Source organism: Betta splendens, chromosome 6 (genome assembly GCF_900634795.4).
Source record: "Betta splendens chromosome 6, fBetSpl5.4, whole genome shotgun sequence".
NCBI lineage: Eukaryota > Metazoa > Chordata > Actinopteri > Anabantiformes > Osphronemidae > Betta > Betta splendens.
The window spans coordinates 7,595,504-7,608,437 of NC_040886.2; the positions used below are offsets into that span (position 1 = coordinate 7,595,504).

At 49.6% G+C, this 12,934-nt stretch overlaps 1 protein-coding gene across 5 annotated transcripts in view; it reads right to left on the minus strand.

Annotated features, from left to right (window-relative positions):
* Positions 1-738: 738 nt before the first annotated feature.
* The window catches only part of tspan9a (tetraspanin 9a), a 112,237-nt gene continuing 100,041 nt past the window's right edge, over positions 739-12,934 (minus strand). For all 5 annotated transcript variants that reach the window (XM_029153024.3, XM_041071118.2, XM_029153023.3 and 2 more), the window contains 4 exons: positions 8,762-8,863; positions 8,312-8,443; positions 7,533-7,616; positions 739-4,969 (listed from right to left, as the gene is read on the minus strand). In XM_029153024.3, coding sequence (XP_029008857.1) covers positions 4,898-4,969; positions 7,533-7,616; positions 8,312-8,443; positions 8,762-8,863 — 390 coding nt within the window. In that variant the 3' untranslated portion in view covers positions 739-4,897. The remainder of the gene's footprint in view (positions 4,970-7,532; positions 7,617-8,311; positions 8,444-8,761; positions 8,864-12,934) is intronic.

Consider the following 12,934-nt stretch of genomic DNA (forward strand, 5'->3'; position numbering starts at 1 on the left):
TATAAAAAGGGGGGACAGGGCCGTGACGCTTCTGTCGTGCCAGCGGGGCCCAGAACTGTCCATGTCGGCTGATGGCTCAGGTTACAAAAATACATATCTCCTTCTCAGCCTTCAAGTCCACGTTGGATCAGTCCTTGGCAGCAGGAGTAATATGAGAATATCCAATTGTAGGGTTTAATTTTTAATGTACTAATATTTACATTTACATTTGAGTATTATTTTCACAGAACACACAATGACTTATCCAGTTAATTATTCATGATTATTGACTTTTCTTTCCTTCTATTTACAATTAGCTTAAAAGGAATAGTTCATCTAGTTCAGTAATTTCATTAGAAACTGCTCTTTTTTATTCCATGCCGAGTTAATGGCAGTTGTTTGTCTCATTAAACCTGATAATCTGGGTTTCTCCTCCACATAATAACTGTTTTAGTCAAAGAGCGGCTCCACTGGGGCTAATCGCAGCAATAGGAGGTCTTTATTCCACCATTTCTGCAGGTGAAGTAGTTTAAAGCAGCAGGACCAGGCACAGAGTCGCTTCCCAGAGTTCAGCCAGCCATACGCGACAGACTGAGCCCGGACGGCAGTAGAAACTACCGTAACTCGCCTCCATCGGAGGATAACGAGCCGGGATGCCGCTGGGCGGACGAACCGAAGAGCCTCATCAAAATAAGAGTTCAGGTTGACGAAACCCACCCTGCAGCGGATGAGGCCAGATGTAAAACAGGACGTAACGCATTCACGGCTTATTGTGTTTACTTTATTGAAGTACATGTTACTCATACAAAATAATCTGTACAAAGGCTAAAATAGGTCATATTTTTGCATAGAAGGAACAGTCATGTTAAAACAAAAGGGTGGGGGGGGTGGGGGAGAGAACCCGCCAAGATGGAATGGCACAATAAATTCACTCACTATGACAAATGGGCCTGAAACAGGGATAAACCTCTGTACAAAAATACTCTGCTGCTCTCCCCATGATGTAGAAACGAGACAAATTGGCGATGGTTCCCACTTTCATCATCTCCCTTTTGTTCTTCAAAAGCACCCCTCTGCTCGCCGAGCGGACTACCATTAGCTCGCCTCGGCGTCTTCGGGACAACGGCCCCTCAGATTCTCCTATTTGTTTTGAAGTCGAGGCAGCTCGGAGGCAGCGATGCCGCCGCCTTCCGCTGAATACACCACGGGATCTGCTCTGACACAGCTTCGCTTTACTCCTCGTGCCAAGGTTTGTCTATCCCCTTAAAAAAAAAAAAAAGAAAAACCTCCAGCATCAGACGCTATTTAAATGCTGTCTATATAACAGTGGCAGGAAAGAAAAAGGAACACATCAAAAGCATTGAGTCATTAAACATGAAAGGCAATGAGTGTACAGTATCGTGGGATTTTCGTGACACCCTTTCCTTTTATTTGAAAAATAGTGGATTTAGAGAATAAAGCGAAGGGAGTGCACCACTTAGTATAGATATTTCAGACTGCGATCACATGTAGCAGATAAACTCCACAGGACGGGGCTGGCAGGTATCAGATGAGATGAGTGCCACCCAGCAGAGCACAACATCAAACACACCAGTTCCACTGCTCGGATATTCAGCTTTAGCAGAAGAGGAGTCGGAGAACAGAAATCACAGTAAAGGTGAGAATACAAAGAAACAAACAAAAATGAATACTCTTCCTACGATTCAAACTTCTTCACAGCAGAAAAAAAAAACCTTTACTGCATGTGCGCCGTCTCTGTGGCTTTACTGGATGAGAGGGAAGGATGGGTCTTACTACAGGATGCAAATGTAGAAATAAAATATGTAATATGACACAAACACGTCTACATCGACTTCACAGCGCCCCTCGAAAAAAAAAGGAGCAGAAGAAACTAACTTATGGCGAAAATACGAGTGTCTCATCGCAATGAGAAAATGGCTTTTAAAGCGGCGATGTGATTAGTACAACAGCAAGTCATGAGCGTATTTACATCCAGGCCTGATGTGGTGGAGTCACACGTGTGCTTCATGTGTGACTGTGACGCTGGCAGTTTGACAGGACACGCGTGTCGTTGAACGGAGGAGCGTTTGTGGACCTCCACCTTCTAATCGCTGCAGCGCTGTTTAGACAGAGAGGCGTTCGGCGGTGACGTCCAATCCTAGGAAGAAGACGACGAGCGACAACGAGCCTCCGTCGCCGACGGGAGAAGACGCTTGGTGGAAAACTAACACGTAAAACAGTGACAAGTGACGAAAAACGTGAATTCATTGGTTCAGGGGGACGTTTAGAGGACCGGAGGCAGAGAGTCGGCTGAACCGTGCGACGTCGCGCTGGGAAACCGGGGGTTTGATTTCTGCCGCTGTCACTGTCAACGGCGCGGTTAGATTCACGGCGCTGTTGTAGCGATGAACCCCCCACCACCACCACCGCCCCTGTCCTCCCTGCTCGTCACAGAGGCTGTAAACAAGGGATGGGTGGAGAGTTTGTGGAGGCAGCCGAGCGCTCGCGCTTCTGCTGTACATCAGCGGCTGTCACGTCCCCCTCCCTCCCCCCGTGGACGCAACAAGAAGAGCCGCAGCATACGGGGCGCCAGCGTTGACGCACAGCCAGCAGAGGCGAAATCTGTTGCTTCCCGAAACGCTGCCCCTCAGATCGAGTCATTACCAAACCGATAAAAATGCTAAGAATGCTTTCAGGTGAGGCTCCGGGGCGCCCAGGCTGAGAGGACGTCTAATGAGGGAACGAGGGGGAGAATCTGTCTTCGCCCCGGCGTTTCTCACCTAATGTCTAAGCAGCAAAAGGGTGCTTCCAGTTCACAACAGCCCACAACAATCTAATGTTTACACTGCAGACACGAGTCATCCATCCAAGGCTGCTGTGGTGCCGACGTGAGCACTGAGCGGAGTCTGGTGACCCCGGTCCACCCGGCCCTCACCCCAGTGCCTGATCAACCAGCGCAGCTGCCAACACCTGTTAGGGGTGAGAGGGGCCTTGTAATCAGCAGGTTTCTCCCACTGATGTGATAAACGCGGACTGCTCCCTGCACCTGCTGCTGCATCTGCGTGGCCGGAAAGGGATGCAGACACAGAAAACGGACAGGAACCAAGCAGTCAGAGGCCCGTGAGGGTCAAAGGTCGATCAGGCTTTCCAGCGAGCTTATATTTGCTGCTTTCGGAGCACGCGCGTCAATTTGACCGCGCTCAGATCTTCCTTCACACATTTACTCTGCTCATCTTAACCGATGATATCTGACCTTCAGCAGGTTAAAATAATCCTCCAACAATAAAAATCCACAGCCTCCCGTGAACACGCTGGGATGCGGGAGCGGGAGCGTGAAGCAGACGCACCGGAGGGCTTTTATTTTGTTTTTTGTTATTTTTTGAAGCAGACTGATACTCGGCCTCCTGCAGCGAATCAGTAGTAAACAGACGTAAACAGACCTGTCCTACAGGGCATGTTGCCATACCTATCTGTCTCCACTTTGATCTGCCTACGCGCCGCGGCTGGGTGGCGAGAAAGGGAAGCTTAGGTAAAATTAGGGAAGTGGCACGAACAGAGAGCTGAAATATTGTGCGCGCGCGTGTGTGTGTGTGTGTGTGTGTGTGTGTGTGTGTGTGTGTGTGTGTGTGTGTGTGTGTGTGTGTGTGTGTTTGGAGGCAAGAAAGCTCATCGCCTGCTGCTGACATGTGGAAGGAAAATTGTGGTGGGGAAAGAAAGACGCGGAGAGTTGACAGCCAGAGGGAGAGAGGAGATGAGATCTCCAGACTAGGGGGGAAAGGCTTTACACAGTTGACGGCTGCAGTGAAACACGTCCGCTGCGTTCCTGTCCCTCGTGCTCCGGCTCCTCTTATTCACCCCCCCTCGCCCCCGGACCATCTAATAAAACACACCCATAAAGTGCCACACGCGATTCAGGTTGTAGGCTCAAAGGGGGCGACTTCATCATTCAGAGCCCCCCGGTTCACGCGCTCCTAATAAACAGGCCTTTTACACCATTTGTACTGTCCCATGGGGAATAGGAAGACTGCTGCAGTGTGGCAGTACAACACACACGTGCATGTGTGTGTGCGTGTGTGTGTTCACAGGCAGATTTGTGCATAACAATTTATTAATCAGGGGATGCTGCCATAAGATAAATCCACTGATAATTCCTGGCATTTACATCACGCTCCTCTATCACACCCACTTTCCCCCAAATCTCCATAATATATAAAAAAAAAAAAAAAAAAAAGTGGATTAGATTAAACATCATCTCAGCTCGTCACATCACGTCAAATCCAGCCCCCCAACACACACACAAGGCTCGGACTTTCTACAGTAGCGCTGACAACATACTTACAAAAAGAGGAAAATGAATATTTTGACATAAAAGATAAAGCAGTGAAGTAAAAAAGAAAAACTAACATGCCGTGTTGGTATTTTTTCCATTTACAAGGGTCGATGTCATTCAACACGAGGGACAAAAATAACTCCACACAAGGTGGATGGTTTCAGTTTCCTGTGTTCTCTCTGCCTCAGAGTGGGGTGTGTGGGCATTAGTACAGTCTCAATTGTCTCAATGTCTGTGCGTCCTTCCAGGAAATTGTTAGTCCAAGCAATAGAAGAAAAAAAACAAAAAAACAAAAGTGGCAACCAATAGGATTCTCTTCCTTGCCAGATGTACGTGTCCGTTGTCTTCCAGATGTGATACTCTTTGGCAAAATGAATGGTGGGAGGAGAGAGCAAGAACGGCGGGGGGGCACAGCTGGAGTCTGCACAGACGGTCTGGGAGGAAGGGTGGCGAAGGATTCTCTACAGTGGTTGCAAAAGTGAGACAAGGAGAGGGGGGGGGGGGGGGGGGGGGGGTGAGGGTGTTTAAATCAGAGTCTTAACCCATCAGGCAGTGGGGCTCCTCTGCATTGGATGCTTCCTTCGAAATCTAAGCGTCGTACTTCTTTCCAGTTCTGTGGATGTGGTGGAATAGTGTCATTGCGAACGCCATGCCCAAGAGCTGCGGAGAAGGCAAACAGGAGATCATAAGTTAGTGCCAAGTTTATGCATCACACCTTCTATTTTTGAAGGTACTCAAACAATTAAGTCGTTATCAAGTATTTCCTGAGATCCTGTGTGCTCCGTTTGATGTAGAAGCCTTTGGCTGGTTTGTTTGTTGACGCGTACGGGAGCATTTTCTAGCTCGCGCGCTCTCATTTTCTCACGCAGCCTTCAAATGGACCCGCTCTGGAATCGTAGCGGTGGGGGCAGAAAAAAAGTGTACGTAGCGCACAAGCATTAAGTCGATGAAGTTAATTTGAGATGCCACAGAATCAAAGTAGCCAGATATGGCTTTGAAGTTTCCATTAGCCCCTCTACATCCACATCAAACGCAGTCACAAGGCTGATCCTACAGCCATTATGTTCCGAAGTTCAGAAGGCAGGAAAACTGCAAAGTAGCGCGCGGTGCATAGTCCTGAGTGAAGAAGACAATGAGCACTTTAATGGGGGTTCCTCCAATAAGCGATTAGCTTGGGAAACCCGCTGATTCTCCTCTTTCAGCTTCGCTAAACCCGAATTCACAGGGAAAATACCACCTTAAGATGCTGTCAGTCAACGCGCCACGTGCCAGTCTGAGGTAAAGATCCAGCTACTGTAAGAAAGAGTGAGGTCCTGTGGAAACAAACCGCTTCGCAATCAAGCCAATTATGTACACGCGGTGGCTCGTCTGTGCAGCTCTGACATGCACGGAGAGGCTCCAACTGTCTGCTCCGCTCAGTCTGAGTGAGGCGGCGTGACAGTCGCTCCTGCAGGACCCTTCAAAGCTCCATCATCTGTCCTGGCTTAAGAATATATAAATACTGCTGAGGTTTGGGAAAATCACTGCGGATGAGGTTCTACATAAAGAAGTCTGCTAAAGTCTGTCACATATGATGCTGCTCTGAAACATTCATAAGCCCCGTTCTCCGTGTCTCTGGACGTTATGTAACATCGCAGGCTTGAGGGCTTTTCATGATGCCCCTCACGGTTGTGTTCTCCACCTTGCCTTAGCGGCTGCTAATCTGACAGCTCAAGGTCTGTTTCTCTGCTTTTCCCACCACTCACAAGAATCAGTGTGTGTGTAGAAGACAGAGGCAGAGAGATCATTAAAATTTATGTCAGCCAAGCCTGTGTTGTAGGGTTTAATGAATGCTTTCCAGACATGGCCACTCTCTAAAAAATCCCTACAAATGGAGAGACGTGGGTCACATAAATGCATCCAAGAAGATCTTCCCTTGAATACATATGGATCTACAGTTTATTATGGATGTGAGCTGAAGCTCTCCTGAAGTCCCGACCTCCCCTAAGGACATTAGAAAGGTGCAGAGTCTCGACTAAAGCCACAGAGGCTCCCACTGAACCATAGGTTCACGCATTAGCAGACTAAAGACCGGTCCTGCTCAGGCTCAGTCGCAGCCAGGGCCAGCGAGCACAGCAGGGAAACGCCAGGGAGAGAGTGGAAGGAATGAATGTGGGATAAGTCGAGTGCAGAAGATGTCAGGTGATACTGTAGCATGAACAGGAAGCAAATGACACCAAAGCACAGCCGGACTGACAGTAGAGCTGTTTGCTAGGTGCGGTGCATCAGAGCCCAACAAGGGCAGAGTTACGACTTGGAGGTGAAGTGTAGTCGGAAATGGATGTGGATGTGAGAGATCAAATGGACTTGGATATGAGGTGCCGCAGAGTCGGCTATTGTTAGAGAGGCTGATCCAGGGACAGAGCGCGGCTCTGAATGTGAATGTTAAACGGAGGAGGAGGCGCTTCCGAGGATCCGCTCAACGCGCCGCGCTCCGTCCACCCACGCATCCACCTGTTGGGGACCGGGAGACGACCGCAGGGCACATTCCTCCAACTCGCTCCCCGACGCGTAAACCCGCCGCCTTTGTAGTCACTTGACGCGCTGAGTGACTGCTAATCGGCTGCGATGTCTCTCTGTCTGCGCCGTCACGCCCACACCTGCTGCAAACACTGCTACTGTACCTCGCTCACATCTGCGTGCTACATTTAGTTGACTGCATGTCTGGAGGGGAACCAGCTCTGACAGCCAAACCCGTCCAGCAGCCGAATGTGAGCGAAGCGTTTGCTTGACACAGTTTTATACCAGAAGGCATAAAGGAAGGAAAAAAGGAAAAACGAAACTGAAAGATTGAAGTTTAGGACCAAAAAGAGGAAGTGTAGCATCAGATGAATACAGTATCACCTCCCTACCCTGACTTTTATCTGCTTTAACTCTATAGCTCCTCCTCTATATTTAGTATCTCTGCTCCCTTGTCTTGTCACGGCTCCTTTTACTTGACTAGCGTCTGCTTGGCTCAAAGCCAGCTTTGATTCCCTCAGACAGGGTAAGGTGCAGGAGACAAAGCCTTCAGCAATTCAAGATGCGAGTATGTGGCCAGGACGCCCACCGAGCACAGGCTCCAGAGGAGACGCTACCACTGAACGGACGGGAGCTTTTCTAAACGTTGCCATAGGAGCAGACACAAAGCAATCAATGGAAATGCAGAGGGAAATAAATAAGGAGACAGAAAGAACAATTCTACCTGCACCACCAAGATGACCATGCCGATGGTTCCCAGCACGTGCTTGTTGTCATCCAGCCATTCCTCCACTTTCTCGAAGCAGCCCTGAAACCGACAAGAAGCCTGTGAAGAGGCCGTACCGCGAAAATGATGCTCGATGCTTGTTTGGTCACAGTCAAATTCCTGGCGAATGGACTGTAAAATTCTATTTTTGAATTATTCATGAGCGATGACTGTAATCTGCCGTCGTCAGCCCTTTAAGTGTTAAATGTGACCCCACCGCGGGCTCATTCACAGCCACCGCGCTGGGGAGGTGGGGATGAAGCATTCCATCAAGCCTGAGCACTGGACTTCACTGTGTGTGTGTGTGTGTGTGTGTGTGTGTGTGTGTGTGTGTGTGTGTGTGTGTGTGTGTGTGTCCACCTCCTCTGGGTGGGATTACGCACAAGCTTTAAGTGATGAAGTGTCCAATAGCACCGCTTTTCATAATTTATAATTATTTTACAGCCTTTAATCCCCTACTTTGGACCTCAGGCCAGAGCGGGAGCAGATTAGACCTGTAATGGCACCATGGCAGTATAAAACCATGTATAGTACATGTGTATAATAAAAGATAAATATGACTTGGAAATGAATTGAGTATGAAACTGCATCTGCCTGTGGTCCTTTTGTTTCCCTTTGTCTTTCATCCCAGTCATTTTGGGACCGACTGCTGCTGTCGAGAATCAAAAACACGCGAGAACTTCAAACAGCAGCTCCGTGTTCAGCGGATTTTTCCAGCAGCGCACGTGCGAACTCACCGCGTTCCAGAACATGTTGGTGGCGTTCCGCCCACAGTTCTGGTAATGCTCCTGGCAGCAGCGGTCGGGGACCACCTTCTCCTGCAGGGCCTCGTGCCAGTCTGTGTAAGCTATGACCCCGCAGCACTTCCACTGCAGGACACACACACACACACACACACACACACACACACACACACACACACACACACACACACACACACACACACACACACACACACACACACACACACACACACACACACAGGATGAAGGATTAGCTAATGCAGGGAAATCTCAAAGTAACAATTACTGTATTTAGTCCTCTGTTCTCGATAATTACAGTAACAGATTAACATATACTTAAGAGGTATTTTTTGATGTTACAGGAACAAGTCATTAGCTCCACTTTAAGATTTGCATTCTTATACATGCTGTAGAATCCGACGTCTCCCAGTGACGGGTGCCTACCTCTGCCTGGATGATGTTCCAGGCGTTGCGCAGGCCTATGTTGTTCTCTGAGTTGTAGAGCGCCAGGCCGTCCTTCAGGTCCTGCTTCGCGTTCTCGCTCACCTGCAAAGCAAGATGGCGGCGGTTTGTGATCAACAAGAACACAGTGATTAGGCGGGACGGCACACAGCTACGTCATGGCAACACTCCCGCCACAGCGACGCGGGCGTTTTCGTGCGACGGCTGCGGGATCTGACACTCGTCACGCGCCGCATCGCGGTGCGCGTGCGCGCCCTTCGGCGAGCCATTTTCCTCTTGACTGCACCCCAACAACGCGCCCGGGGTTGTTCGGCGCCTGACGGAGATTAATATCTCATTGGGCGCGCTAATGAGATACAAAACCGGAGCTTTAGCACTCCTGCAGTTTGCTCTGCCCGCGGGGATTTGCTAACTGCCAGGACAGATTGAGAGGCGCTTCAGATATGTGGTAATTATTAGGGGAAAAATGACACGCGCTGCCAGAACCATCGCCGGCAATACAAGCCGCATCCCCCCGAAGAGGCGCCGTAGCAGCCTAAGGCCGCACATTTAGGCAGATAATAAAAAAATAAATGTGCAAGCAATATGTGAAGTGGCATCATGTTTGTCAACAAGGTGATTTCGGCTACACTAGACTCAGATCAGAGGTTGCTCAGCGAAGCCTGTGAGCAGGAAAACTAAAAGATGGATGATGTCTGCTTTATAGAATCAACACAGCTCTACTGTCACTTGACTTATTAAAGCCTAGGCTCAGACATAGAACTGGTAGGTGGCTAAGTTGTTAAGCGTCTCCTAATGAGGAGAAAAGCCTCACACCTTTGTTTTCTAAGCCGCAATTGATGAGAGAATTATTTGCTGAATTACACAAGTAAAAGAAAAAAAACACATTTTCTACAGCATAATTATAGTTTCCTCAGCAGCGTAGCGCTCAAGCAATCATTAAACATGCAGAACTCATTCGCAGAGCCGTCTAGAACGCTTCAAACGAGATTAGGATCACTTCAAATTGCATTTTTTCCCCCCCGTCCTGCGGCTGTGACGCTGCTGATACGGAGGAGCGGAGCGGCGCGCTGCACCTTGGGCTGCAGGACCTGCCATATCTGTCCTCGCGCAGGGAAAATGAGAAGGGCAGCAGCCTCATCAATCTCTGCCTCGAACTTTGTTTCTCCCCTCTATCTCCTCTGCATCTATCTGAGGCACAGCGCTGGAAAGCGCGGGGCCGGCCCCCGCCACAATAAGAGCCCTCCTCTGGATCTCCAATAAGTCTGCGCTTGTCCTTTATTTTCTGTGTGTGGAAGTCTTTGCAACAGCCTGAAATGGAAGCTAATGATCCTGATTTGCCACTAAACACTGGAGAGGCAGACAAATGACTGCAGAGGTCGGATCACGCAACACATTCGATCCTGCAAAAGCAGCAGAGGTGAACACGTCTTTGTTGCGTCAGCCTAGTTTTCCCAACAAGCGACTAAAGCTCATGTCACCGGGGCGTCACAGTGCATTTTCTCCAAAAGCTGCCAATGAAATCAATCAGGCTGGCAATCAGATTGACCGAGTGAGCGCCAGCTAATTCTTCTCATTACGGAGAGAAAATGGCGTCCACGCTCTTTAGCATGAGGCAGAGCGTTCGTCACAGGAATCTTAAGGATCCTCCGTCAAGGAGGACGTGTGAGAGAAAACACAAGATAAACAGTGTTGACAGGGCACAGACAGGAGTGGGCCTACCACCCAAATGAACATGTGTGTTTCCCATCACAGAGAACACAGAGTGGGTGGCTGATCCTTTGATAAACACCTGTCACTTCGGATGATGCGGCCGGCGCTGAAATTACCAGACGGCTATTTTTATATCCGAGCGTTCTTCTCTGGGTTTATCTGATCCCAGCACAGACACATTAATAATCCCACCACCAGGACTCCTCACTCGCTGGCTGGATCGGGCAGGTGAAATGTGAGCCCCTTCGGGACCAGGTGCTCCGGGACCTTGTGCAGATATGAAGCCATGCTGCTTAGTCACTAGCAGACTTTGGGGAAAACAAAAAAACTTTCAACTTTCAATATGCAAAACAAAGCCGACCTTTCCGCTCAGGCAGCGGAGGTCACATCTGTGCCACGCGGGAGACAAATTCCTCAATGGGAGAACACATTTAGAGTCATTTGAGACTACACCAGCTCTCGTTCCCTCCTCATTAGTTTTACCTGACACAGCTGGTTAACAACTGGCGTCTCAGGAGGGGCTGTTTGGGAGGATGCTGCGACGCGTTCATACAACACAAATGCTTATTGCTTATTTACAGGAGGAGAATATAGAAAACTAATTAGAGTATTGTACGAGTGTAAATCATTTGTACTTAACTACTATTTATCACCCTGATCTCCAAACAGGAACAGCTGCCGCAGTAAAAGAGGAAGAGAGGGAGTAAATATTTACAGTGACCTACTAGCGGCTAAAGCTAGCGAGGCCTCAGACTCGTCTACTTCCTGCTACGCTCTGACTCACTCTGCACTGAAGCTGTGAAAACAAACCAATCAAGTCACAATTTATGGAATTTTCCGACTGGTTAGAGACGGAAGCTTTGGACAGGTGCGTCTCTGTGCAGCTGCTCAGCGGGTCTGACAGCACCTGTCCTTCCTCCGCCTGCTGTTTGGCGTCTGACATGGAAACGCTGCGCGAGGCGTTCGACGTTATCTTGACGAGTGGGTGGAAATGAGGGAAAATGCAGTTGTCACAGTTGAAACTCTGTACAAGGAGACGCCAGACAGTCGCACCTATGCTTCATCATTAGCCAAGAGTCAAGGCGCAGAACTGGCTTTGCCTTTACGTACAATTTGCCATGTGGCGTTCAAGTACCCGCATCCTTAATTCCCTCAAAACAGAATCATTACTCAGTCATATGAGCAGAAGAAGCGAAGCTGCTGACGTGCTACTGCTCCTCTCGCTTTGGACAAGTGCGTCCGTTAACCCCCCCGATCGTGTAATAAACGACGCAGAGAGAAATGGCGTCGGAGCCAGAGGTTCACGAAAGCGCGGCATTAAACAGGAGACTTAATTCCCTCGGACGCTGGACAAGAGGGACGGAGAGGACCAACGCTGGTCAAAGCCGAGAATAATTCTGCTAATTTAAATACGAGTGTCTGTCGGACGGTTCGCTGGGCTGTTAGCGAGCTAGAACAGCTCAGTCGTGGCCTGGCATCGGCTTCCATTTCCCCACGTTTTGCCTCTTCATTGGGAGCCAATAAAGCCCTCCGCTGGCGCTCTGCTGGGCTGACGGCGGCACAATGAGGTCACGGCGTTAAAGACGGATGGCTGTAATCTGGTGCGTGGCCCGGCCATCTGCCGCAGTCAGCTGCTTGCCTTTATTACACCAGGGCCTATACAGAACGTGGCATTTAATCAGCGGGCTTAACATCGCCGGGCTGCTGGGGCAGAGACGAGGCACCTACAGTACGCGAGAGCCGAACCCGGGGCGAAAAAGTCTCCATTAGGACGAAGGAGCGGCGCCTCTTGAGCCACGCTGCCGGAAAATGTGCCCCCGCAGCAAAAGCGGTGGCGGCGCGCTGCCGCAGGGACGGCGGCGCCGCTCATGACTTAAAAACCACCTATTTGGAGGACTAACATATCTGTTCTGCCGCTTAAAGCCGAGCAGCCGCTGAACTGTACATGTGCGTCTCCCAGACTTGTTAATAAATGCCTTGTGATTAGGAGATCAAACAGGGGAAGCGAATTAGCGATTCCTCTGATCGCGGCTTGTAGCGGGGGAGGATGAGGGTCCCGCGCAGCACAGCAGATCTCCTCTAAGAGAGGCGAGCCGAGAGGAGGCGGCCGGAGGGAACCTGCGGACCCTGTGACGGACGCCCGTTGTCCTTTACGGACAGTAATCCTGGCATTCTCCGACTCATTGCGATGCCGGAGCCGCGGCACCTCGGCGTTTCCTCAAATGTGCAGTGTGTTATTCGGCGGCGCTCCTCAAATGCCACCTCCAATAACATATAATTAACTGTAATGGCCTTGCTTTGCGATGACATTTGAAGACCAATAACGCGGTGGTGATCATCATCATTGTACTTTGGCAGTAATTTGGCACCATGAGGACAAATACTATGCACAGTACATCTGCTGCTCCTCTAGAACGGAAGCCTAATGCAGACTTGTGTGAT